Source organism: Serpula lacrymans (assembly GCF_000218685.1).
Source record: "Serpula lacrymans var. lacrymans S7.9 unplaced genomic scaffold SERLAscaffold_1, whole genome shotgun sequence".
NCBI lineage: Eukaryota > Fungi > Basidiomycota > Agaricomycetes > Boletales > Serpulaceae > Serpula > Serpula lacrymans.
In genome coordinates this window covers 5,179,305-5,202,715 of record NW_006763290.1, presented here as the reverse complement: position 1 = coordinate 5,202,715, position 23,411 = coordinate 5,179,305, and the positions used below count along the sequence as shown (strand labels likewise).

General features: G+C 48.9%; 8 protein-coding genes across 8 annotated transcripts; all 8 read right to left on the bottom strand.

Annotated features, from left to right (window-relative positions):
• Positions 1–234: 234 nt before the first annotated feature.
• On the bottom strand, positions 235–760 carry SERLADRAFT_432750 (uncharacterized protein; the record flags this gene model as incomplete). Its single annotated transcript, XM_007312913.1, has 3 exons — positions 235–367; positions 428–438; positions 488–760. 3 exons carry the CDS (start codon positions 758–760, stop codon positions 235–237), a joined length of 417 nt encoding a protein of 138 aa, XP_007312975.1.
• Positions 761–2,063: 1,303 nt separating this feature from the next.
• Positions 2,064–3,312, bottom strand: SERLADRAFT_455735 (uncharacterized protein; the record flags this gene model as incomplete). Its single annotated transcript, XM_007312912.1, has 1 exon — positions 2,064–3,312. One exon carries the CDS (start codon positions 3,129–3,131, stop codon positions 2,808–2,810), a length of 324 nt encoding a protein of 107 aa, XP_007312974.1.
• A 33-nt stretch (positions 3,313–3,345) lies between these two features.
• SERLADRAFT_455733 (uncharacterized protein) lies at positions 3,346–5,167 on the bottom strand (the record flags this gene model as incomplete). The annotated part of the gene is made up of 2 exons (XM_007312911.1): positions 3,346–4,758; positions 4,820–5,167. The coding sequence occupies 2 exons, from the start codon at positions 4,992–4,994 to the stop codon at positions 4,469–4,471; spliced, it is 465 nt and encodes a 154-aa protein (XP_007312973.1).
• A 742-nt stretch (positions 5,168–5,909) lies between these two features.
• On the bottom strand, positions 5,910–6,453 carry SERLADRAFT_455729 (uncharacterized protein; the record flags this gene model as incomplete). Its single annotated transcript, XM_007312910.1, has 1 exon — positions 5,910–6,453. One exon carries the CDS (start codon positions 6,343–6,345, stop codon positions 6,157–6,159), a length of 189 nt encoding a protein of 62 aa, XP_007312972.1.
• Positions 6,454–7,518: 1,065 nt separating this feature from the next.
• On the bottom strand, positions 7,519–8,917 carry SERLADRAFT_455728 (uncharacterized protein; the record flags this gene model as incomplete). The annotated part of the gene is made up of 2 exons (XM_007312909.1): positions 7,519–8,143; positions 8,191–8,917. The coding sequence occupies one exon, from the start codon at positions 8,008–8,010 to the stop codon at positions 7,666–7,668; it is 345 nt and encodes a 114-aa protein (XP_007312971.1).
• Positions 8,918–9,264: 347 nt separating this feature from the next.
• Positions 9,265–9,818, bottom strand: SERLADRAFT_455727 (uncharacterized protein; the record flags this gene model as incomplete). The annotated part of the gene is made up of 1 exon (XM_007312908.1): positions 9,265–9,818. The coding sequence occupies one exon, from the start codon at positions 9,662–9,664 to the stop codon at positions 9,371–9,373; it is 294 nt and encodes a 97-aa protein (XP_007312970.1).
• A 1,927-nt stretch (positions 9,819–11,745) lies between these two features.
• SERLADRAFT_444661 (uncharacterized protein) lies at positions 11,746–16,570 on the bottom strand (the record flags this gene model as incomplete). Its single annotated transcript, XM_007312907.1, has 14 exons — positions 11,746–12,324; positions 12,382–13,787; positions 13,858–13,963; positions 14,205–14,260; positions 14,485–14,527; positions 14,615–14,670; positions 14,801–14,925; positions 15,035–15,081; positions 15,136–15,285; positions 15,342–15,654; positions 15,712–15,759; positions 15,816–15,867; positions 15,967–16,134; positions 16,188–16,570. 13 exons carry the CDS (start codon positions 16,568–16,570, stop codon positions 13,688–13,690), a joined length of 1,647 nt encoding a protein of 548 aa, XP_007312969.1.
• Positions 16,571–17,264: 694 nt separating this feature from the next.
• Positions 17,265–23,378, bottom strand: SERLADRAFT_444658 (uncharacterized protein; the record flags this gene model as incomplete). Its single annotated transcript, XM_007312906.1, has 22 exons — positions 17,265–18,158; positions 18,227–18,867; positions 18,953–19,011; positions 19,078–19,114; positions 19,208–19,234; positions 19,298–19,527; positions 19,585–19,729; positions 19,780–19,870; positions 19,919–20,161; positions 20,216–20,361; positions 20,414–20,555; positions 20,608–20,655; positions 20,711–20,753; positions 20,804–20,914; positions 20,966–21,393; positions 21,575–21,715; positions 21,785–21,856; positions 21,905–21,994; positions 22,045–22,489; positions 22,540–22,596; positions 22,652–22,997; positions 23,088–23,378. The coding sequence occupies 21 exons, from the start codon at positions 23,376–23,378 to the stop codon at positions 18,724–18,726; spliced, it is 3,336 nt and encodes a 1,111-aa protein (XP_007312968.1).
• Positions 23,379–23,411: the final 33 nt, after the last annotated feature.

Genomic DNA, 23,411 nt, shown 5'->3' with positions numbered 1-23,411 from the left:
TTGACTGACACGGCAATATCTCCCTCTCTAAATGCGCTACAGAAGTCTGCCGTTATATCGCAGGTCTTATAACCACTTCGTCGCAAGCAGTAAGAAGTCTCCTTTACGTTGAATGCCACCGTGCGGCCCATGCGGTTGCAGATCGCACACAAAGATACAGGGAGACTTGCCTTCAGTTATTATTGATCCATACCTGTCATTGTCATATCCTGTAGGTCCAGCTCCATGTTCCGTTCAAGCGATATGACCCCTCCAACCGTCATCTCGTACTCCTTCACGAGAAGGACCCTGGCCCTGCATTCTCGCCACGGAGGTGAACTGGCAATCACGATCAAACTCGCTAGATGAATCAGCTGACCACTTCCGTCTATAAAATATACGTAATTAGACTTTAGGCAATGCACGCTCCTCAAAGGCGATGACTTACATAGGCTCCTCCTACGTCAATAGCTGTTTTCCCTGGGAAGCATAAGCTAGTAGCCTATACTTGACTGGATCTGTTAGATACAGACGCGAGTGGGAATACACACCATTCGAAGCGATGCGAGAACACATCGACGAACATCACGTAAGAGACACCGGGTCCAGGATTTGGAGACTCCCTAACATTGGTCGATACATTCATTCGACGTTCCACGGCGAATGAGCCAAATGAATGCATAGCAGAGATCGGGTTCGATTTGGAACGACAGGGTACTTTTGGGACCGTCGTGATGTGTGACGTGAACTGGTTTCGGAGCATCTGACACGTTCTGAACATATTCGAAAACCTGAGCCTCGGAGACGAAACAAATCAACAGGCGCAGTAACACTGACCAAGCAATCTCACCCCGGAATAGCCCTGTTGCGTGAGATAACATGCAGATAAAAAGTGAGAATGTTCGGCGACCTTCCAGGAGACTGTTCTTCAAGGTTTTGCGTTAGCGTTGACAGGGGGGCGACGGAGGACAAGGCCAACAAAACACGAAGAGTCGGGTATCAAACAAGAAGAGCAGCCAAGCGTCACGGTAAGGTCGGCATGAGAGTTCCCCAGAACGGCGTATCGAGAGAAGAGTATTAACTCCGTGTGAGTGGACTTGTTGGGTAACAGCTCATTGCATCTCGTGACCCCCTCTCTGGCCTTCTAGCGCGCATAAAAAAAGAGAAGGGAAGATTCGGAGCGCAGACCCTTGACAAGCAGATGCCAGTATCCGATAAGTAACAAGAGAGTGCCAGATGAGGATGAAGGTTCCATTTCAGAGAAGCCGTGTAAACCCAACATAATTTCCAGGTCGGGAGCAAACAAGGAAGCCAATTCTCAGAAAATCAATGCTTCCAACGCAAGTCAGCGCCAGAAAGCCAACGCCTAAGCCCAATGGATCCAAATCAGAACCTAACGGAAATAATAAGAGAAAAAGAGAAAAGGCATCAGCAAGTGTACAAAGGACGAAAGGAAAAGGCGACGTAACGCCCTGGGAGAGTGACAGGATGTGACAGAAACGTGGTGTCACTGCCGTCACCTGGGTCCTCGCGTTTTTTTTTCCCAAAACTGCTCAACGGATCGTCATGCTATTCTCATCAGTTCTGGATAAGGATTCTTTTGCTCTATAGCAGTACAATTTTGAAGCAATCCATCAAGATCTCACTGCTGCACCCAAGCATAGCAAAGCCCAACCAGCACTAGGGCGTGCTTCTTCATATCCCCCTTGATGTGACTTTTAGAATGTAACTTTGCGCTCTTCACAATTTGTCACCACGAAAGTCATGGCTATCGAGTGCCATTGATGCGAAACTGTTCTGCGCCTGTCATCTTGCGTTCTCGAAGGACTACGGAAGTGTAAGGGTCGACTATTGCCCGCTCGTCATCTTTGCTGCTAGTCCCCATCTTTTAATCCTGGGCGTTGGAGCATTGCCATAGTCGGGTTCCCCGTCTCAGTCACATGGCCTGCCGGTGTACGACATGCCAATGCAGTATACTGCAATTGTACCTAGCTTTGATCTCTGCTGTCAAATCTCAAGCTTTTCAAGTTCGATGACAGCTAGGCCCTGGCCTCCTGCAAGATGGTCTGCTTTTCAAGAAACTTCCTTGTTCGTGGCCGTCCTTTTCTCGTGACCTTCGCTGGGTCTATTTTCACCCTTCATCAAACAGTCCAAGTTCAGAAAAGAACACAAAAACCCTGAAAAATAATCATGGCGAATCTTCATTTCCGTATTTCACAACTGTCAATGAAAGACCAGAATCGCCAGCCCCCCACCCTCGCTATCGATATCCAACACGGCCGCCTTTCACGGAATGGGAGGGCGGTGGATGGGGGAAGCCACTCAGACTACTTCCATTTTCAAGCACGGTTCTCCCTGCGGTGATGGGATTTCCGTCAATAATTGTTGGTTCGGTACCGATTTTTTTCTGATTGGTTGGTCTGGTTTGAAAGAATGCACCCTCCATGTTATCCGCCAAACAACAGCCGAGTACAACTTGACTTATCCAGCAGTGGCATTTTACCCAGTGGTGGCAGTAGCACCTTGACCCTCCGTTTCTCCGGTCACGCACGAGGGCTGGTGTCAATATGTCACTCTAGGTTCAATATCAGCATCAGTGTCAGCATCAATATCAGGCGCAAAAACAAAAGCAGTCGCAAGGCGCTCCAGTGCATCGTAGTACTCCCGTAACTTTATTCGTGATGTGTGCGGCGCGCTCGCTCGGGGGCGTTCAGGGTCCATTCTACAGAGCGGGCTAGTGTTCATGTAACTTTCTGGCCAACAATGTTCTAGTATTGCGCTCTGGCGGTACATACAGACCCCCTCGCGGAAGAAGCAACCTCGGTCAATTATGTCCTTAGTCCTATCTCGGAGGCCCACTTAATATCCAATGAGGCCCACTGAGTTTTGCCGGTCACTCGGCGCCCGATGGCGTCCCCCTCCCCCTTGCACCACAACTTAGGCAGGAGCACGCTGCAGTTCAGTTGACTTTGGGGTTTATAGAAAGCCAGAGAATTTTCATTCGCTTTGCCATCAGGTTTCATCTTCTTTTTTTGCTCTCCAGAACTCTTACGCTCAGGCTTGTCTGGCCAGAGAGATGTTTCCATGTTTCCATGTTTGTTATGTTTGTGCCATGTGCTACCTATAGAACGCAGTGGTGAGTGCTGCGGCATGTTTTTTTGTACATTCCTCCTATGGCTATGGTTCAGTCCTCATCATCACCCGTTACACGTGTGTGTACATGCGTGCGCGCATCCTATACATGTGGAACGCAGTTTTTGTTCTTCAAATTGCAATTTCATGTTGATGTAGAGCTTCATAGTATACATGGCTTTGATTCATTGTCCTTGACCAATAGTTTTTCTTTCTCGACTCTCAATCTATCCCAACAGTTTGGCCATTTCGAAGAATGCATATACAATTTACAGATGGGAAGGATACAAAACATTGTATGCGCTGACACAAACAAACTTCTAACTACAATGATATGGTAGATCTTCGGTCATATCGTCGGGAGCGGTCAAATTGCTACAAGTCCTTTATTTCATCGTCCATGCTCTTCCGTCCGCTACTGGAGCGGGCACCCGTCGTAATAATAGGTTTCCTTCAAGGAACTTTCGGCTGAGGTCTTTCTCTCGTCTGCTTCGACGACTCCAAGTCGGAAGCGGACGGAGGCAGTCCACCTAGCTGGTCCCTACCATTTCAGCCACGGGCGACGGTTGGGGTCAATGGACAACTTCGGAGCAAGTTCTCCGCAGTTCCGATCGACGTGGAAATTCGTGAATGGCTCGTCGCAAAATGTGGTTTTTCGTTCAGTCGTATCAGTGGTTCATATCCTTCGTAAGTAATGGGGCGGTCTTTAATTTGAAGTGTGCTCTGTCGCATCGCGATATCAAGGCAATCGGAAGGGTCCATCGGAAGAAAGACGGTTTGAAGCGCAGGGGAGAATGAGATGCGTCGGAGTAAGATGGATACAATCAGCAGACTGCAACGACGTAGGAGCGCAGTGGAATGAAATGGAGTGAAACAGGGCGCGAGAAGTGCAATGGGGGAAGGTTGCTGCGAGAGGAAGAGGGTTCTAGTCCACTAGGGATCCAGAACTCGAAAGGAACACGAGGCAGGGGAGTAATGTGCCACAGCTCCATCGATCAACGAGATAAGGTGCGATCAGAAGTTAAACACACTGGAATCCGGATCGACATGTGGTTTCTTGCATGCTGGCCTGCAGCGTCGAGTTATAGGGGGTAGTCTCACGTTAGGCGGAGAATAAGGCGAACTGAACCGTGGATAGTGCGCATGAGCGCCATACACGTTCCCCAGCGCCTTTGTCGGTCAACCTCCTTCGAGTGAGTCGGTCTCCTTCGCTCTCCCAATCGCTGCGCCGTGAAATGTGATACAAACGTGCAAATAAAACAAGACGATGAAGAAATGGATGAAGAAAAAGGAAGAAAAAATGAGGTAAAAAAAAACAACAGCGTCCTTGGGATGATGACTTTAGAACCAGATTAGTCTAATAACAGCCGTCGTCTGAGACTGGACTCCTCGAGTCTTCTCGTGGAGGCTCTTGGCCCTTTACATGGGCTAGCGAATGTATGGGCATCCCTGATTCCGGTGGTGGGGATAGAGGTCTGCTGTCCATGCCATGCATGTGGGTACTTTGTCCTGGTGACGGGGTGTTATTGACGCCCAGCGAAATCTTCTCGTTGATTGCTCGTAGCCTCTGCACCTCTTGTTCCAAAGAAAGAAGACGAGCCTGCATCTCCTGCGTTGATTTCTCCAGATTGACGATGTGATTCGTAGCTATGAGGTGTAAGGACATTTCATGAGACAGCTTCTTGAGATTCTGAAAGAGAAAGCTAACCTCGTTCAAGAAGCGACACTTTACTGCTCTTTTGATTTGAGACTGGTAACACATCCTTCAGCCTTGCATAACCATCCCTCAGCTCGTCTCTCCTTCGTTGTTCTGCCTCTATCCTCTGCTTCCTAGTGGCCTCCTTCCTGGAATGGGCAAGGTTCTCAACAAATGCAGCACCCATATTGTCCTCGTCGTCTGAATCGTGTAGGGAACGACCTCGTCTTCGGCCAGATGAGCTGGTGGGAGACGGTGTCGGGTTGTAACGAAGAGAATTTCTGTGGACTAGACTAGCGCCTCGCGACGAGGATGGTGAACCGGTGCCGCTGCTATTATTTCTGGAGTGGTGGTGGTGGTAAATGCCGTCTCCTGATGTGTCCGATCCAGAAATGGGGGGAGACAAGGGGTCATACATGTGTGGGGACGGGGAAGGGGGAGAACTAGGAAGAGGCAGGGGCACATGTTGTGGCGATGAGGTGTAAACAGGTGGCGGATATTGATGGGTGGGCATGAGGCTGAGGTTGTGGAACTGAAGACCTTGGTGCAGGTCTGGTGCGGAGAGATGACCTGAATACAAAGAAGACAAGAACATTATCAGATCAACATGCGTTATGGTGGTGAAGTAATAAAACGCAGGAGAATGCACCCACGCGGAGGAGGCCCGGGATGCTGCACGACTTGATAAGGCTGGATCTGAGGATTGTAGGCGAGGTTGTAAGAGGGATCTTGTTCGGCTGGATAATAGCCATAAGGGCCTGAGGTAAGATTTGGATTGTGATCATCGGGGATGTGGTGATGCTGGTGGTGGTGCTGATCCATGGTGGTTCGTCGTGGATGAGTCGTGGTGGTGAATGAAAAGCGATGGCTTGCAGAAATCGTAATGAAGTAAAGAGAAGAAAAGATACAAAAAAATAATAACCGAAGAAAGAAAAAAGGCGAAGTTGAAGCGGGAACAACAACAATGGACTACCAGCTTGAAGACGATCTTCGCTGCCAAGTCTACCCAATATCCCTACTCCTCTTTTTTCTCACGCCCATTCCTTTGTTTATTGCTTGTTTGTACTAGGATCGCAGACAATGCCCCGCCATTCTACAATACAACGCCCATTATCCTCGTCGCCAGCCATTGTAAAACCATTGTCTGACGGCTATCGGTGTACGAATGCCCACAGCTGTCGTACGACACTCGTGGCATATTTTAGTGACAAGCCTCGAGGCTACCGTGCGTGTACCAATCAGGGTGTAAACTCGCAACTGAATCTGTGCGAGATCGGTGCTATTTTATCTCCACCCCATCTTCGACCATGTCCTCCGCTCTGTCTGTGATCCTGTTCATACCCAAACATTCACAGCAAGCGAGCACAACAGCGACTCATCTCGTGCTTTCCTCTGTCACGTCCGTTTCTATCGATCGTGCCATCGTCCATAAAGAACCACTCGCTTTCCTGTAGAATTGACATTAGCCCGACAGTTTCTCCGGCTCCCGTCTCTTTGGGGCGGAAGGAATTCGAATAACCGTAAGTGGTGCCAGACATATTTTTAAGTCTGATTTTTGACACCAGTTCTCAGCGCTTATGACAAAGACGGACAAGGAGACTTGCCCAGGTCCAATCAGGCCATCAAGCCTTCAACAACTCCCCACTCCACTTTTCATTATCATCGATGCCTTGCACAAATGCACAGCTGACCCATATGTGTTCTTGGCCTTGGCTACTGTTTAGGAGGTCTGTGCCCTAATACGCTCTCGAAGCCTTCACAGGAGGTCGCGTGACCCAGTCATGGCTGCCGCGGAAGACTATCGCTGGACAAAATCATTCCATCATTGCAGGCAGGCCGGCGTCAAGTGATCGATTGTCCAAAACGTAATAATGGCTACTAGACACCTTCTCTTCCAGTAAACATGTTGAGATCCGAATATGTTGATAACGTATCATTCAAGTGGCCACCTTATTCCCGGATCGACCTCTTGATAACGTACCAATAACAAGTCGTCGGTTTTGTGTTCGTTCGCCGGAGAGGAAGGTAGAAGAGAAGATTCGTATCGTCGATAGGATGCTCACAAGACCAGGAGTCATGTGTCCTCTCCGGGATCATCGGCCAGAAATCAATCACGAAAAAGTTTGTTTGTGCTATTACATGTAAACTTTTGGAACTTTTGGGGTGCGACGAGACCGGTCGTGAATCGGATATCTGTTTCAGCTGTTGTGATATTGCGTGCTAGATTGAAGGCGATAATGCGACCCACATCCTGTTGAGAGACCAGTCACATACGCAGCAAGACGTGGCATATTTCGACTTGAAGCCTCGACATTGTGAAAACCAAGCATGATGGATTGATGGGGCGCAGCACCGGAGAACGACAGGTTCATCAGCCTTTGTGAGCTCAGGGGATGCCTATGCTGGCTGGTGCCATCACAGTTTCAGCAGTGTCGAGGAAGAAAAAGGCTTCAAGTTGTTTCAAACGTGCCAATGAGGCCAAGTCCATAAGGCACTAACGTTAACCGCGGAATTGATGTCGGCCCGTTCAACGGTTGAACTTCAACCACCTCGTCCCGCTCCGAATCAGCTCTGGTTCCAGGCATACATAGAATGGTGTTGATGAACACATCTCTACAGAAAGTGACTGAACTTGGAGGGAGTCGCGAACTCGTGTACTTGAATGTAACTCGCGAACGGAAGGAAGACAATTGGGACCAGCCCGAGTTTTTACTTGCTATTACGCCCATAAAGAGCAATATATCTGCATGCTCAAATATAAAATATACAATCATCATAACGGGCCCAATAGAAAGCTACTCGTGGGCAAGGAGAAAAGAAGGGCACGAAAATGATCAGGTTGCTTTTGTGCCCTGGTCCTATGAAAGCTCGTTACGGTGGGTGACGAAATCTTCCCAGCATTCCTTCGACATCCTTCTGAGAGCCTCGTAATGTTGTAAGACCTCCCGCCTAAACTCCGGAACTTCCATTCCTTCGTTCAGACGACTACGCACTTGACTACTTCTGTCTTGGAGACCGGGTACTGAGCTGTGGTAATAGAACATAGTGATGGCAGGTATTGTCATGGAATGAAACGGATCTAAGCCATTGCGATCGCGAGCTGCGTTGTTGTATTGGAAAGTAGCAATGGCTTGAGCGATGACCTGCGCTACTGGATCCTTGGCACCGATGACCGTTTTGTCTTCTTGGCTAACAAGTGGCATCAGGTATTGTGTTGGGCTTATATCCGAAGGTGTCTGAGGATTAACGGCGGATTGTGATGTTGTAGGCGATTAAGTCATTCGGTGTCCAATCACTGCCCGACTTGGCAGAAGTATATATTTTCTGTAGAGTATTCTGACCGCTATGAGATACATTCAAATGGAAGAGATGAACATACTCACTAATTGGGTATTTAACGAGATGACATCATGACGATTGTAGGTCGGTTGTTTGCAGAAGTTTGGCTGCTGGTGGCATTAGCGACGGTCGTGATCTCGTCAAGTGGTCTTGCTGAGGACACCGGTGAACATGTTGAGATCCAAATGTCGTTAACGTATCGCTCAAGTGGTCCACCTCATACCCGGATCGACATCTTGATAACATACCAATACCAAGTCGTCCGTGTATTCGAATCTGTTTCAGCCATTGTGACATTGCGTGCTAGATTCAAGGCGATACTGCGACCCACACCTGTTGACCAGTCACGCCGCAAGATGCTCATTTGACTTTCGTGGAACATCGACATGGTGAAGACCAAGCATGATTGATTGATGGCGCGCAGCACCGGAATACGACACGATTATCAGCGTTTGTGAGCTACCGGTGATGTCTTATAACTGGTGCATCACAGTTTCAGCAGTGTCGAGGACTAAAAAGGCTTCCAGTTGCTTCAAACATGCCAGTGATGCCGAGACCATATCAACAATCCCTGAAGGCTGAGTAGGGGGAGACACGGTCAAATATGATCAATCGCCTATGCTGGACGACACGAAGATGAATACTATGGCTGGAGTGATAGTTTGGATGGAGCTCATCGGTGCAGAGGTCGAGCTGCAGTCAATGCACGCGAGAGAAAAGGAAGGATATTGTGGACAAGAGACCGAGGATCGGTTTCTATAATAATAGGACGCCAGTATCTGCATCAAATAAAGACTGGAGACGACAGCCGACGAGGGAGATGCCGTGACAGCAGGTGCAAGTGGCGCAGCAATCTGCTTCCGTTGATGCCGAATGCGGAAATGTGTTCGCACAGTCGAGCAGAGTGCTGAGCTGTGAACTCGTCCCCACCTGCTCGCGCTCGTCGCCTTCGCTCACGACCACCACGATATCCTGCAAACATATTATACCACCTTTGTATGAGTTTTGCATAACGGCCCTATACCACGTCTTCGTACGTACTTTACACGTCTTGTGCCATCACCAAACCTGACACAGCTATCAGTTCAACGCTTTTCTGGCTCTTACATTTGATCTCCTTCAAAACAGCTTTTCAGCGGTGAAACTTGCTCTTTTCGCCTAATCAATCGACGCGCTCTTTCCCTGCGTTCTCATGTCAAATCTAACGCCCTCTGAGCGGTCTTCTCAATACTCGGCCAGCCCTGCCAGCAGTCCCCTTCCAGGATGGGCTCCTCCCCGATCTCCCTTGCCACCACATCGCCTTGCAAAACTTGCGAATGCGCTCGGGGTATCGACCCCTCTCCCTGCAATGCAACCTTCGCCTTCCTTCCTTTCCGTCTCCTCTAGTTTTCCAAGCTCTTCAACTTCCGCATCATTTTCTGACCAGTACCGTCGCTCACCAACCCCGTCCTCTATGTCCACCTCCGCCTTCAGCTCTTCGACATACACTTCGCAGTCAAAATTCCTTCTCCATGTCATCCCTCCCCACCATCTCCCTCACGATTCAGACGACTCTCCCAGCACCTCCGAACTAACGCCTCCTCCACTCAGTGCATCAGGTTACCACACCCAATTCCAGCGTGGAACTCTCGTTGCTTTGCAATCGTCCCTCCACGCTCAGCTCACCGCTATCGCCAAAGAGTACGCTTTGCCCAGCACCGCCGGACTGATCCTCTACCTCGTTTCTTCATCGCATCCCTCTCGGAGCACCCAAAATAGCCCAATGCCCTTCCAGTCTCCCGCTTCAAATGAATCAGGTGCTGAGGAGCCCGGTCCTAGACTCTCTGAAGATATATGGAAATTTATATGGTCACGGGTGGTCCAAACTGAACGGGAAGAAGCAATCGCCCGCTCCCGAGGCCCAACCCCCAGCCCTTTCGGCCTCGGTGTAGGATTGGATGCCAACAGTCTCCGTCCTCTCGTTTCACAGCGGTCAGAAACGCCTCAGCCTTTCGGTTATCCCATCACACCCTCCCCTTCAACCCCATCTTCATTATCGGAGCTTCGGTCGCACTCCAAGTCTGCCCCGCCATCATCATCTACATCTGCATCTCAGTTCGAGCCTGATACCCCTGATACCTCTCAGTCTTCTGATACGGACCCTCTTGCTCAGGGTATTGACCTCCCAGGCTTGAATTCACCTTCCATCATCCCTATTTTGGCCAAAGTAGAATTTGACATTGATCGTAGAAGGGCGCCGTGGTATGAGCCTTGGCTGCGAAGCCGTAGAATGAACCACGCCAAGCGCACTGAGAGCAGAATGAGTAACAGGAAACGTGCCCATTCGAGGGCGGAGGGCGAGGAGAGTCCCATGGAGGATAGAAGGGCACCGTTGGATTTGAAGTTGGTGGGGAGGCTGCAGACGGCAAGTCCTGCGCCAAGTTTCGCATTGAGAAATACAAAACTAGCCAAGGACAAGGCTGCTGCGGAATCGAGTGACGAGGAGGCAGGTGAAATTGGTAATTATACACCTCTCTCTGGTTCACAAGAAGATCTAGCATCTGGCTCGGAGTACGAAGAGGAGTCCACTGCACGTATGGCTTCCCTTCCTGGAGGCAAGGACCCACTAGCAGATATGTTTGGGAGTGATGCAGAAACTTGGGCTAGCGTACATAATAACTCGCAAGGAGTTCGACGTCAGCCTAATCCCAATGTGGTCGAACTAGCGCTAGACGGATCTACACTTGCTGCTCTGCCGGACCAGAGGCGTCTTGACGAGGCGGAACTCGAGGGCCATGACGAGGTGGAAGAAGTAAGAGATATACTGCACCGAATGTCGCGCCCATCATTAATGGTGTCGATACCGGCGTCCTCTCCGCCGAATAAGCGGAGGTCATCTCCTACTACGGCCGGCACGATTAGACGGCCTGTTCCACCGCCTTTGGTTCTTCACCCGAATGCGGGCGATGGATTGCTAGTTCCTGCGACACCCAGCCCCGCACCACCGAGTAGTAGTACAGGGAGTACCGACTTGGCGTACCTGGTGGGTGGCAGTACACCTGACTTGTCGGATAAAGACGCCCTCTCTGCTAATGGCGGTGAGGGAGAACTTGTGAGAGCGAGGAGTCCAGCAGACGAGAAGCGTGATGGTGCGGTGTTTGAGGATTTAGATCTTGGTTTGGAGCCAAGTTACGAAGAAGAGGTGATTCTGATTCTATCTGTGATTTTGACTGATAGCCTGACGTTTCTGTGCTCCAGAACTATGACGAGAATGACCCTAATGACCGCCGTAGGAGTCAGTACCTTATGAAGAGGAAGCTTGACGAAATCGAGAAGGTACATTTCATGGGGTGGTACCTTTGTAGATAATCTAAACCAGATTTGTGTAGACTTTAGCCCAATTCTCTCCGCGACGACTCAAGACTGATCTTGGGGGGGAGAATCACTCACACTCACATGTGTATTCAACGTCCTCTAGTGCACATACAGCAAGCTCCCCGCCCTCAGCGGCCTTCCCTCCCACGCCAGATTCAGACTTTGGGAGCTCGAGAGACAATCGTGACACTGTTAGATATGAAGGGTAAGTTTTTTTTTTGAGCCTTTACTGGGAGTAGCCAATGTAACCACGACGATCTCTATAAACAGTAGCTCCATTATTCCCCAAGACATGTCTAACATGGCATGGCCTGCTGTCCCTTTTTCGTCAATATCTGCCAAGGTGTCTAATTCACCGTCACCACCACGTTCAGTCACACAATACCCATCTCCCCCTCGCTTGGCAATTAACGGTGTATCCACAGGTGCTCCCAAGGCTTACATGTCTAACATGCGTTCAAATTCTTCGGATACTGCCTCTTCTGAGACCGAGCTGCGAAAGAGGGATTTAGACGACTCTATGTACCCGCCACTACTTCCGCCGTCGTTCTCACGAAAGGTGTCTGACCTCTCTGCATCGCCGATTCCCCTATCCCCAGATCCATTTGGGCGGTTTTCATCAGCTCCTGAACCAGAGCATGGCAGAGCGTACTGGGATCCCACCATGGTTCAATACTCTAGCGAGGATTTCTCAGAGCCAAGACCGTCTCTTTCATCAATCGATGAAGGCTCGTGTGTTTCTACGCCTCCTTCAAGTAGATTCTCTGCCGATTCTGCTACGATGTCCGGAGAGGACGTAGCGACTACGAAGAGTTTGAAGGTGTCTAGTAATTCTCGGATGAGTGTGAAGACTTTTAAGAAGCTGTGGAGAAAGAGCAAACCCTCGATCTCAGGGCAGCCTCCTACGCCGGTTGTGGCACGCTCGTCTTTCCAGTTACCCGCATCAGCGCGTTCGTCCATCTCACAAGAACAGCAGGTTGCTACTCCTGTCGACAAATCGTTACCACCTATACCAATTGTCGCGACGGGTAGCCATGGGAAGTTGAAGACTCCTGTGCTGGCTGACCAGGAATCCCCCTATACCGTAAATAATCGTTCAGGACCACGGCCTTCCATCTCGGAACCCCCTAATCAACCCGTCTCCCTACCTACTCCCGGGGGCGTTCCCGTGACACAGCCAGAGAAGACTGCAGCTCGCAAGTCCATCCTAAAGTCCTGGAAATCTGCAAGCGGCCTCTCACAAAGTTCAGCTTCCGTGGAACAACGGATGAGCATCGATAGGACGACGTTGTACAGCGATGGGTCAAAGCCACGGAGACCGAGCGTGTTGGAGATGAGCTCATCCGGGAGACGAATATCCTCCGCAGGACAGTCCGAGATTCCGCCTAGCCCGCGGCTGCCGGAACAGTACGTTGCGTCCAATGCCCATGCACGTGGAAACAGCGGGGCGTTTGGGCATGAGCGGAGAAAGTCGGCACTGCGTCCAAAGTTGGTATCAGCGTCGTCGTCGTCGGCTGAGGCGTCTCCCCCACCACGGACGAGTTCGCTGGCTATGCTGCAAGGCTCGGCGTCCCCCCCGCGCTCGATTTTGTCGACGACGTCGAGGCTGTCGGAGGAGACGCGTGGGAGCTTTGATACGTCGCAGTTTGAGATGGTGTCTCCACCAAAAGTGCATCCCAATGTCAACTATACGTATCACGGATTCGAACATGATTAGCCTGTGGCCAGACTTCTGATGGCCTGTACATCATGCATCATGGTATAGGAGCGGTTAAAGCCTGCTGGGCTGGCTGTACTGGTGACGTTAGTCTTATCACGGTCTATCTCATTTTTGGGATGGTATTACGCATTCACTTACCGACCTGTTAGTTACTCTGCATTTCATTCGCATCAAAGTAATACCGCATATATACACATATGTCTTAACCCCCCTACATTTTTCTTGCCTTTTTTCTTTATCTGTATCTTATTTTTACTTAGATCCTCGATAGCTGGCTTTTTATTGTGTTTTATTTTTCCCTTCTTGTCTTGCTTCTTGCTGATATTCGCAGTTTCTTCTTCTTCTAGTCGTTATCCGCATTTAGTTCCGGACTTGTACTGACCATACAAAATAAAACGCTGCAAGCTCGATAGATTTGAAATCCACGCATATCATACGCATACGAAAGACATGCATCCTCCTCCCGTTTAGAAGCTGTGTTCCGTCGAATCCTTGCCAATGGCTGAAGTACTTGACGATCCAGAAGACACGGTCTGCAGAATCTTGTCAATGTAATTCGCGCCACTCCTTTTGTTTCAGTAATCAGTACTGTATAATATAACACAATTTCTCGAACCAAGGAGAAGAAAAAACGCACCATTTCTGATGCGTGAGCACGTCACACCCGATTTCCTTCTCCTTGCGCTGAACGAGCTCGACGTAGGCAAGCATGCCATCTTCCTTGTAGCGCGCAGCCAACTCAGCTGTGCGTGCGCGTGAGAGGGTGTGAGAGGGTGTGTTCGCGGGATAAAGTTAGAGTTTGTTGGGACGTCGGTGTCGAGAATCGGCATTGTATTCAATATTGAAATGCCGTTCCATGAGGATCAAGTGAATCAATCAGAACAAGGACACAAAAAACAAAACAAAAAGATAAAAAGGGAGGGAAATAGGCTATAGGATGGGATGATAGCAAAAGTAGAGAGAAAAAAGAATAAAGAAACGCACCGGTGGCTGCGGCATTACTATGTAAACCGGCAAGCGAGATAAGCTGCAGTACAAACCTATATTTCGAGAAATGAAAAACGAAAGAAAAAGGCAAGTCAACGTAAGTTAGGGTCAGAATCTGATAAGAAAGAACATGTCATGTCATGGAAGACGCCGTTGCTGAAAGCCAACTAGCAAGAATCAGCCAATAATCAGGCCTATCAGCAGCAGCGGCGGTGACGGCGACGGTAAGCAACAAGTCCATGACATCTCATGTTCTTCATTAACGGCTATCTCTCACCCTTCCTTTCCAAGCTCCCAGATAAAGTTCTTCAAATCCGTATCTGCGGGGTTGTCAGAGGAAGAAAGAGAAGGAGCGCGTTATCGCAGATAAGCTATGGCAGGTACGTATGGCACGAGAACGATCATACCAGAAAAGCCCTGCTTCGACCAATTGAAGCTCGGGCTAAGGTTATAGACGAACCACCTTCGAGAAAGGAAAGAATTCCAGTTAGAAAATTGGGTAATTTCAGCATGACATCGTGGCGCGGCGATCGCAAGTATAGTTGAGCATAATGAAAAAAGGGAGAAGGGAAGGGAAAAAAGGAAAGACTCACTTCCCGGGATATTTCTCCCTTATCTTCCGCGCAAAGTACCGCGCCTGCTCTAAGTCTGGTGTTTTCGTTTCGAGCCAGATAAGGTCCGCATAGGGGGCGTATATGAGCGCACGGTTGATGGCCGCCTTCAATATTTTTTGGGGTGGAAAACACGTGTATTAGCGTGGTGTTAACGAGTGAATGAGATCAAAAAAAAGTGCGTGGTTGTTCTGATGGAAGGAGAGGGTACTATACCTCGAGGCCGCCCGTGTAATGATAGTAGCCTTCGCGAGTACGAGGGACTGGTAGTAAACAGTTAGTACCAGACTCACGTCAGAAATGGGGACTTTACTTACGGTCCCAGTCCCAGAAGACACGCTCTCCCAAAATGTCCTTTGCAATATCCTTTGCGTCGTTATTCGACTTTCCAGCAGAGGCAGCAAGGTATTGCTCGTAAGCTGACTGCTTCTCGCGCAAACTTGAGCTTTCAATGGCACGTTCAACAGCTATACCATCCCAGTCCAGTCAAAACACAGATATGACCTTGGTGAGATAAACGTACCTTGGTCAAACGTGCAGAGCTCTCGCTGGCCAACCCATTCGGTCTCGAGCCTCCCGACTTCGTCTGCACTGGCGCCCCGAGCCTCCGCTTCTTCCAACACCTCTGCAAGCGCCTTTCCGCTGTGCGTCGTCCCTAGGATGTACTTGTGATCGGCGACGTCGACAGTGGAGGACAGGAGACGAGCAGATTCAGCGTCCGTGCGAGCTATGAGGAGCATAGAGGAGAGCAGGAGGTCGAGTTGGAAGCGTGAGGCGAGGAGACGGGAGACATGGGTGCTGGGAGGAACAAGGACTTTGCCAGCAAGATGACCACACTAATATATGGTTTAGCCCACAAAGTTAAGTTAGTTTTCTCAAAGAAAGAACACTACCTTTTTTCCACCATGAAGCTGATCCTCTAGATGAATTGCGGAGGCGCCCTGGAATGATTAAGTACTCGCTCGTCGGAGGTGGGCACAAGAATAGAACGACATACGGATTCGGCAAAGAGTTTGACGAGTTTCATTACAGCAGAGTTCCCTCCGTGTCTATTGGGAAGTATAAAGCGCAGCAAGATGGAATGAATGAGTCATCAAGAGTACGCGGTAGATATGGACAAGATGCACAAGCAGAATGATGATACTCACCCTGTGTCAGCGTCGGCTATGATAGGCCGGAGGTAGTCGATGAACTGCATCTTTGAACGCTCATCTGGAGTTGCGGACATACGCTCGTCGTAATGCTTCTTGTCGTGAAGTTGTTGTGCGCGGAATATGCGGTGTACTTGGTTCGGGACCGTGGTGTATGGATAATCGCTGCGTAATAGACGGAGTTAGCTATAGTTACTGAATATTGATAGATAACTTACCCCAGGTCTGGACCAACTTCGTTATTTCCTGTGGTCAATACGCTAGAGGCAGCCCAGCCAGAGATGTATACAACCTGCTGATGCTTTGCCATCTGAGTCATCTGGACAGGGTCTATGGCTCCCATTGTATGAACTGGTTTCCCTTCAGCTGAAGCCTTTGAAAAGAGGGAGAAGAGCTTGTCTGCGAGTAAATTTGAGGGTAAAGGCAACACGGGAAGAGAACCTTGCTTTGACGCGATTGCAGCAGGTGAGTAGGACCGTTTGAGAGACGCGAAACGGGGAGAGGCAAAAAAAGACGCGACTTGATCTATGCGAGAAGAAAACTGAGCAGCCTCTTCATCTGGCGTTGGTGGTTGCAAGGGAAGTGCAGGGACAGAAAGCATGCTGGAGGGCGAGGATGATATTGCACGAATGATTCTGCGGTAAGAGGACAGCCTGAGTCGTGAGCGGGCTGAGCTCGATATGGAGGACATCGCTGGGAACGCTGCTGACGACGACGAGAACAGTGAGCTCGACGTATTAGCAACTTGAAATGACACTAAGCTTACCTTGCTCTGGAGAGAGAGCGGAGGACAAAGTTCAGGCGGTGACCATAGTGTGGGGTTAGGGTCCTCGGTACTTCACATGGGAGTATTCACAGAAGACATCTTTGCAGTCTGAAACGAGTTCAAACGTCTTTTTCTTATTGTCTGCCATTATTCGCGAAGCTTTTTCTGTGAAAAAAAAGCGTTCTTTCTCTGCAAAGGTTCGTGCTTATCGGCGGCGCCAAATGGAAGACTAGCTTTTACTATGGTCTTGTTTCCTGTTCCAGTGCGACCTTTGCCTGTTTTCGAGGACATGTCTTTTTTACTTCTTGACATCCTAGGGGCCTGATTCCTTATTGTCAACAAATCCTTCATTTCTTGGCTGGCTTTGCGCCGTGTGAGGTAATGTTCTCTTCGTGCCCTCTATCTCCCCTAACCAGCCGTACTTACTTAAAGCCATCGACAAAACAATAAGCTCTCAAATCCACCAACATGCCTCGCACATCGTCCCCATCTCTTCATGTCAAGTCATCGACGTTCATACACGCCGTCATGGCCTATGTCTCCCCAGAAGCTACCACTTTCGATGAAATTATACACCTTAAGTCCCGGTGCACCCCCTCCTTATCCCACCGCACCACCATCCTCTCCCTCCCCCCAGAACTCCTCATTCGCATCCGCTCCCACCTCCAACGCACCCTCACATCCTCCCTCATCGCCCACTCCTCTGTCGCCCTCAAAGCGTACGAGCAAGCCGCCATTAGCGGGCTATGTGACGACTGCAGGTTCTACAACGAGGAAGTCTTTGGCGCTGACGTTTGGGACTGGCCTGATTTTGGCTCACGTTGTGGGTGTTGGGACATTGGCGTTGATAATGGAAAAGGCAAGGCGAGGGTCGACTCGAGAATGAGCTTATCGCCTGTCCCAGCCGTCGGTGTCTACGGCCTCGTAGACGAATCTCTTATCAAAACTCGTCTGTCTACAGGTACATGCCTCACTCCCTTCCACTGGCTCTCCCACCACCTCTCTCTCTCCCTCACACAAACACTCGCCGCTTGCCCGTCCTCGTACTACGCCTCTGAGTGCAAGCAGAGCATAGAAGCCCTCGCCTCTGCCGTTCTTCTCGACTTTGGGTGTACATTTGAGTATATCCCGAATGGGAAGGTTGGCTGCGGCGTTGGGTCTATTCCAGCTTGGACGGCGCTTGCTATCGCGTTTCGGTGGGACGACCGCTTTGATGGCGTGCATGGCAGGATATGTGCCCTCACTGACTCCATCCACGCGACAGGTGTACACGTGCGCCAGCAAGAAACCCTAAAACTAGGCAGACTCTTCCGCGAGCTCGGCCTAGATCAAGTGTGTCCCGAATTACGAGACAACAGAGTGGCCAGAATAGCCGCTGGGTTTCTCAGTCCAGATCGCCGAGCTACTTCAGCGTACACATCGAGTGAGTCGTGTATGTTGTGTGTCTTACCCTGATAGATACTCATGCCCTGTTTTTACTGGGTGTATTAGACAGACGACATCGTACTACGCGGAGCAGTCCTTCGTTCAGACCGTGGCATTGCGGCATTTTCTATCCGTCATACATCCTGCAAGCGCTCGTCTTGATCGTTTTCATAAGTCTGCGACGGTCTGTCTCACTAGGTCATGGCCTTGCTTCCGTTGTTCGCCAGTTCTTTACGTTCTAACTTATTTCGTTATGGATGATGTTCTCCCATTCACGACTCACTTCGCACTTCATTAGCATTTCTTCTACCCCGTTGTATCGGACTGTATTCATCCAAGACTTCACTTTATCATAGCACCTAACATGTCCATTCTCCACGATTTTGCTGTACTATGTACTACATACAATCCCAGTACCGTTTGCACGCCATCACTTGTTTGCATATGTAGCAAACACCAGTCTTGCACTCTTCCGCATCCTCCAACACTCATTGAAATATTAGATAGATATCTCACTCATAAGTAGGCAATCCTGGATTGATATTATCCTCGACATTTAGGGCTCAGTCGTCTCCAAAGATGGCTTTAAGGTTCTCCAAAGACTCTGGATCTGCCTTGCCGGGTCCCTTGCCACGAAACGCTTCTTTCACGATAGCTGTCTTCTTTTTCTGAATCTGAAGGATGCGCCCTTCGATGGTATGTTCGATCTTATAAAACGTCGCTGTCAGCGTCAAACGTCAAACGTCAAGCTGTTAAAAACAGGCTCTGGGCTCGTGGAACCCTGAAACTTACTATAAAGTGTTTAACATAAACCGTCTTCTCTTGGCCTATTCTATGCACTCGGTCGATGGCTGCAGAATAGAAGTAGCAAACCAAGATTAGATTTGAACAGGATTTTAGAATGCGAGGAAGCTTACCCTGGTTCTCTGTCGCAGCGTTCCACCAACAATCCATCTGAGACAATACATAATAAGTACCACAATTGTGTTCATCAAAAGCCACCCAGCTCAACAAAAAAAAAAAACAGCAAAAAGGAACACCGCTTACCATGAACACATGATTAGCATTCGTCAGCTAAATTGTCCAACGAGTTAGCAAAGCTAAACAAGGCTGTGGATGTCAACTCGAAGGACAAACATTTAATCCAACACCTCCTGCCTTCAAGCTCACAATCAACACCTTGGGCGCCCGAGAAGCAGATTTGAACTCGGATATGGCGTGGTTCCGCTTCTTGATGTCCATAGACCCGTCGAATCGGTACCATGCCAGCCGTTCGCGCTCTAATGCGATCTCGATGAGATTTAGGAAACTCGTAAATTGGGAGAACACGACAGCGCGGAAACACGGGTCTTGGTCTTGCAGTCTCCCTACCATATTCGTGGCGTCAGTATGTCGAACTAGGGGTGAAAGTTAGTACTGCTCACGAAGATTCTGCACCAGTGCTTCCAGTTTCGTGGAGGAACGGAAATCGTTCCTCCTGAGAACGACCTCCGGTACTGCACTCACCCCATCTAGCAAATTGCTTGAGCTTTCTGCCTTGGGCCGTATTACTTCGATGAGTTCATGGTCCTGAAAGTATCTGAGTATATCAATATATAGGCAAGTACAGAGAGTTTCACTTTTATAGGACCCCTTGAACACGTCGGACAACGGCCTTCTTCGCCTCGCTCGTTACAAGCCTCCAAATAGGAGATGATGCAGTCCTTACAGCTACACCAAAGTGAGGCTGTGTCCTAGAGGTAGTAGACGACGACTTACCATCTATGCATACAATCTGGTATAATCGTAGGTGTTTCCATCACATCTAGGCAAATGGGACATTCGTCATTCCCAGAGTCTTTAAGGTTAGCTAGCACGCTGTCTGCAAAGAACTTGCTGCGGCTGCTGTCGGCAGCAGTGCTCATGATCTCATCCACGTCGACGGCACCGTCCCTCGACTTCCCGTTTGGTTCTTCGGTAGGACTGGCTACGAGGTCTGGATGAAGGACGGCACGTCGTAATCTGCGTCGAAGTTAGTGATTACCACTCGCCCCACCAGCGTCGTTGATAGCGCACCTCATGAGCATCGCCAAAATGTGGGTGTAGTTCCGACTGACAATTCCCTTGGCATTTAATTGGTCAAAGTCCTTTTTAGCATCCTTATAAATGGAATCGTATATCGCTTGCTCTGACGAGGAGAATGGAAGGTTTTCTACAGTAACCTTTGTTCTCGTATGATTAAATGTAGGTTTGGGGTCATACGAAATGGCGTACCTCTTTAGCAGGCAATTCTATTATCCGTTTGCCATTACTGTCACGCATGTTTTTCTCTCGCCTTAGTAGAACGCTCTCCAGAATCACCTGAACGATCTCGATCGCTTTGGGGTCACGAGCGAGGAATGGTACTGTGATAAACCTAGAAGAGTATAAGCAACGACTAGCCACATGTAGTGCGCCTTAGGACCCACGAGCGGAAGAATGGGTATTCCGACCAAGGAGTGAAACCCAAGAATTTACTATGCATTAAACTCAGACTACTGCTCTGATTAAACTTTGCGCTGATAAACTCACAGCAGTGAATACAGATCTTCAAGTTTATTCACGATAGGAGTCCCTAAATACGCATCAAATAGAAGGAAATGTGAAAATGCAGCACTTGCTGACCTGTTACTGCCCAACGTCTTCTCGCATGTAAAGCATATACTGCACGAGCTGTCTTACTGACTCTGGACTTGCAATGGTGAGCTTCATCAAGGATAACCCTTAACCACTCGACTAAAGAAAGAAATTAGGGATTCCCCTCGTGCTAGATTATTAGAGACTTGCCTTGGAAGACTGCTGATTGTCCACCCGACTTTGATATTTTCGAGTGCTCTGAAGCCAGTACTCCATAAGATGTTACCACGACCTTGATAGATTTGTCATTTTCGTTGTCCTCTTCGGTTGCGGCAGTTAAATCGAGACGATTCTGTCCATGCCATACGGTTACTTTCACAGTCCCAGGTTCACTTGACCGCTGAATTTCTTCCGACCACTGTGATAGAAGGGAAGTTGGCGCCACGATCAGTGTTGCTGATGGCCTGCTCGTCGACTTGTTTCTCTGGTGGGTTGTTGGCCTGAATGCACGATCAAGTTTAAGTTGACGAATTTTTGAATTGTCTTTGCCGGTATCGTCAAGTGCTTCTGGTTCCGGATCACGATTTGTTTGGATCAATGCCGAAAGCATGATGGTTTTTCCCATTCCCACTGAGCAGCTTTCGTGAATCATGCTATCAGAGAACTACGTGACATCAACGTACTTTCTATTGCAAAGGATATTGAGAAAATTTGTTAGCTAGGGTTCATTCCCATTAGAATAGCTAAAAAGACATTACCATCACTATCACAGTCGGAATTGTATTAGCAAGCTGTTCAGGAAGAGCTGGATTTACGTACGCTAGTATACCGCCCTTGAATTGGCGTTCAGCCTTGGGGAACTCAAGGCTTAACTCTCCCGAATATGGGTTGAAGTAAAAGGGCTGCTCGTCAGCAGTCAAGTCTATTACGCCTTCGTGGGGTTCACATGGGAACGCATACCTAAGGCAAAAAGAAAGAAAAAGAAAGATTGTAAGGCATGAACGATCAGTATTAAAGAACACAACGTACTCGCTCCAAAGTGGATGCATAGAAGTAGCCTCTCTCGCAGACACCTCCCCACTCTCCATGGAATGCATCCATCTATCTGTCGTGAGCTCCAATGACGGATGGGAGAGACGCCTGACTTACAAGAGAGCTTGCTTTTGATATCCTCTGAGGGTGAGAGAAAATGTGTCAGGAGGATCCATTTCGCCCATTGTCTGATCATGTCGTTGTGCTCTATGGGGAAACTGTTATCGATGAATTTGATATAGCTGAATGGTTCTTACCTTCTATAAATCATATCCAACTCGTTATCGGATAATTCTTCGCCTTCTTCCACTTCGATTACCTCTCCATCGCCAACGACTTCTCTCTTGACACTATTGTTTTTTGTTGCTGAACTTGGGGGAGGCTGGGTCATAGACTTTATAGCTTCCTGGTCAATGTCCTCATCACTCCTAATATCTCCCTTGTACTGTGCTCCACTTCGAGGTCGGAGGCTAATTTTGTCAAACAAAGACAATAAAGCGCTTTTACGCTCTCGAAGTGTCTGTTCACTCAAGCTTTCTTGGTCCTGCTTGAATGGATTCTTTGAGTGTTGAGCTTTTGAAGTACTTGGCGATGTAAAGGCAGATGCCCGGATATAAATGGACAACGATACGATAAGATCCACGCCAGAATGTAAAACGTCAGGACAATCAACCATAGTACTTCCTCGAAAGTCGACGATTCCTAGAATAGCGTGAGCTCAGGCCGACTAGCAGAAACAACCAACCAAGTACCCAGATCTAAGAGTTTTGATACCCAGGAGGCAACATCCTGAGGCAGGCGACCAAATTCTAGTTCGGTGTTAACACTATTACCCCTGCATCAGGTTTAAGAAACAGAACCGACCGAAACCACGACTATTTGTGAGCCGTACCACAGTATCTACCTTTTTCTTTAGGAAATTGGGAGGTTGTGACTTGAACATGGTGCTAATTGATATTTGCTTTTTCTTCCCTTTCCCTTTGATCTGTATTTCCTTCTTGTTCCCTTTTCCTGGATTGGATCGTGAGGAACTACCATCGTCTGGCTCATCCCTTTCTATGCGAATTTTGTCCCCAGACTTCACGTATCCTTTCCCTTTGACAGTGCTCCAAGCATTACCGACCAGAAATGACCCAATATAAGCGCATTCAAACGATACTACAGGGATTGGCGCGGGGACTGGGCTAGAAGGCGGTGACAGACGACGTTTCTTCGCAGGGCGATCTTTAGAGGCTGAACGGGAAGATAGAGGAGCTGGTGAAGAAGTTCTATGCGAGTGAACAGAGGAAATGTTGCTGACGCTAGACGCTCTAGGCACGTCCTCAAATGACGGGATTTCTATGTCACTTTCAGAATCATCACCCCCGTGGTTTATGATAACTTTTCTTGGTGATAGAATTTGCTGAGGAAAACAAGGCTCTTCATCTTCACTATCATCGAGAAATAGACGCTTTTCACGCGTAGAGCTTGCTTGGAAGTCGTTCGCAGTGCAATCGTTTATACCTATTGGTGCTCCGTTTCCCTGTTCTTCGTCGTCAGACCCAGCAAAAAAAAGACCTTCGGAGTGGTCATCTTCATGTTCAACGTCCATTTGGGGTTTACAGCTATCTTTCAGAGCAATGAG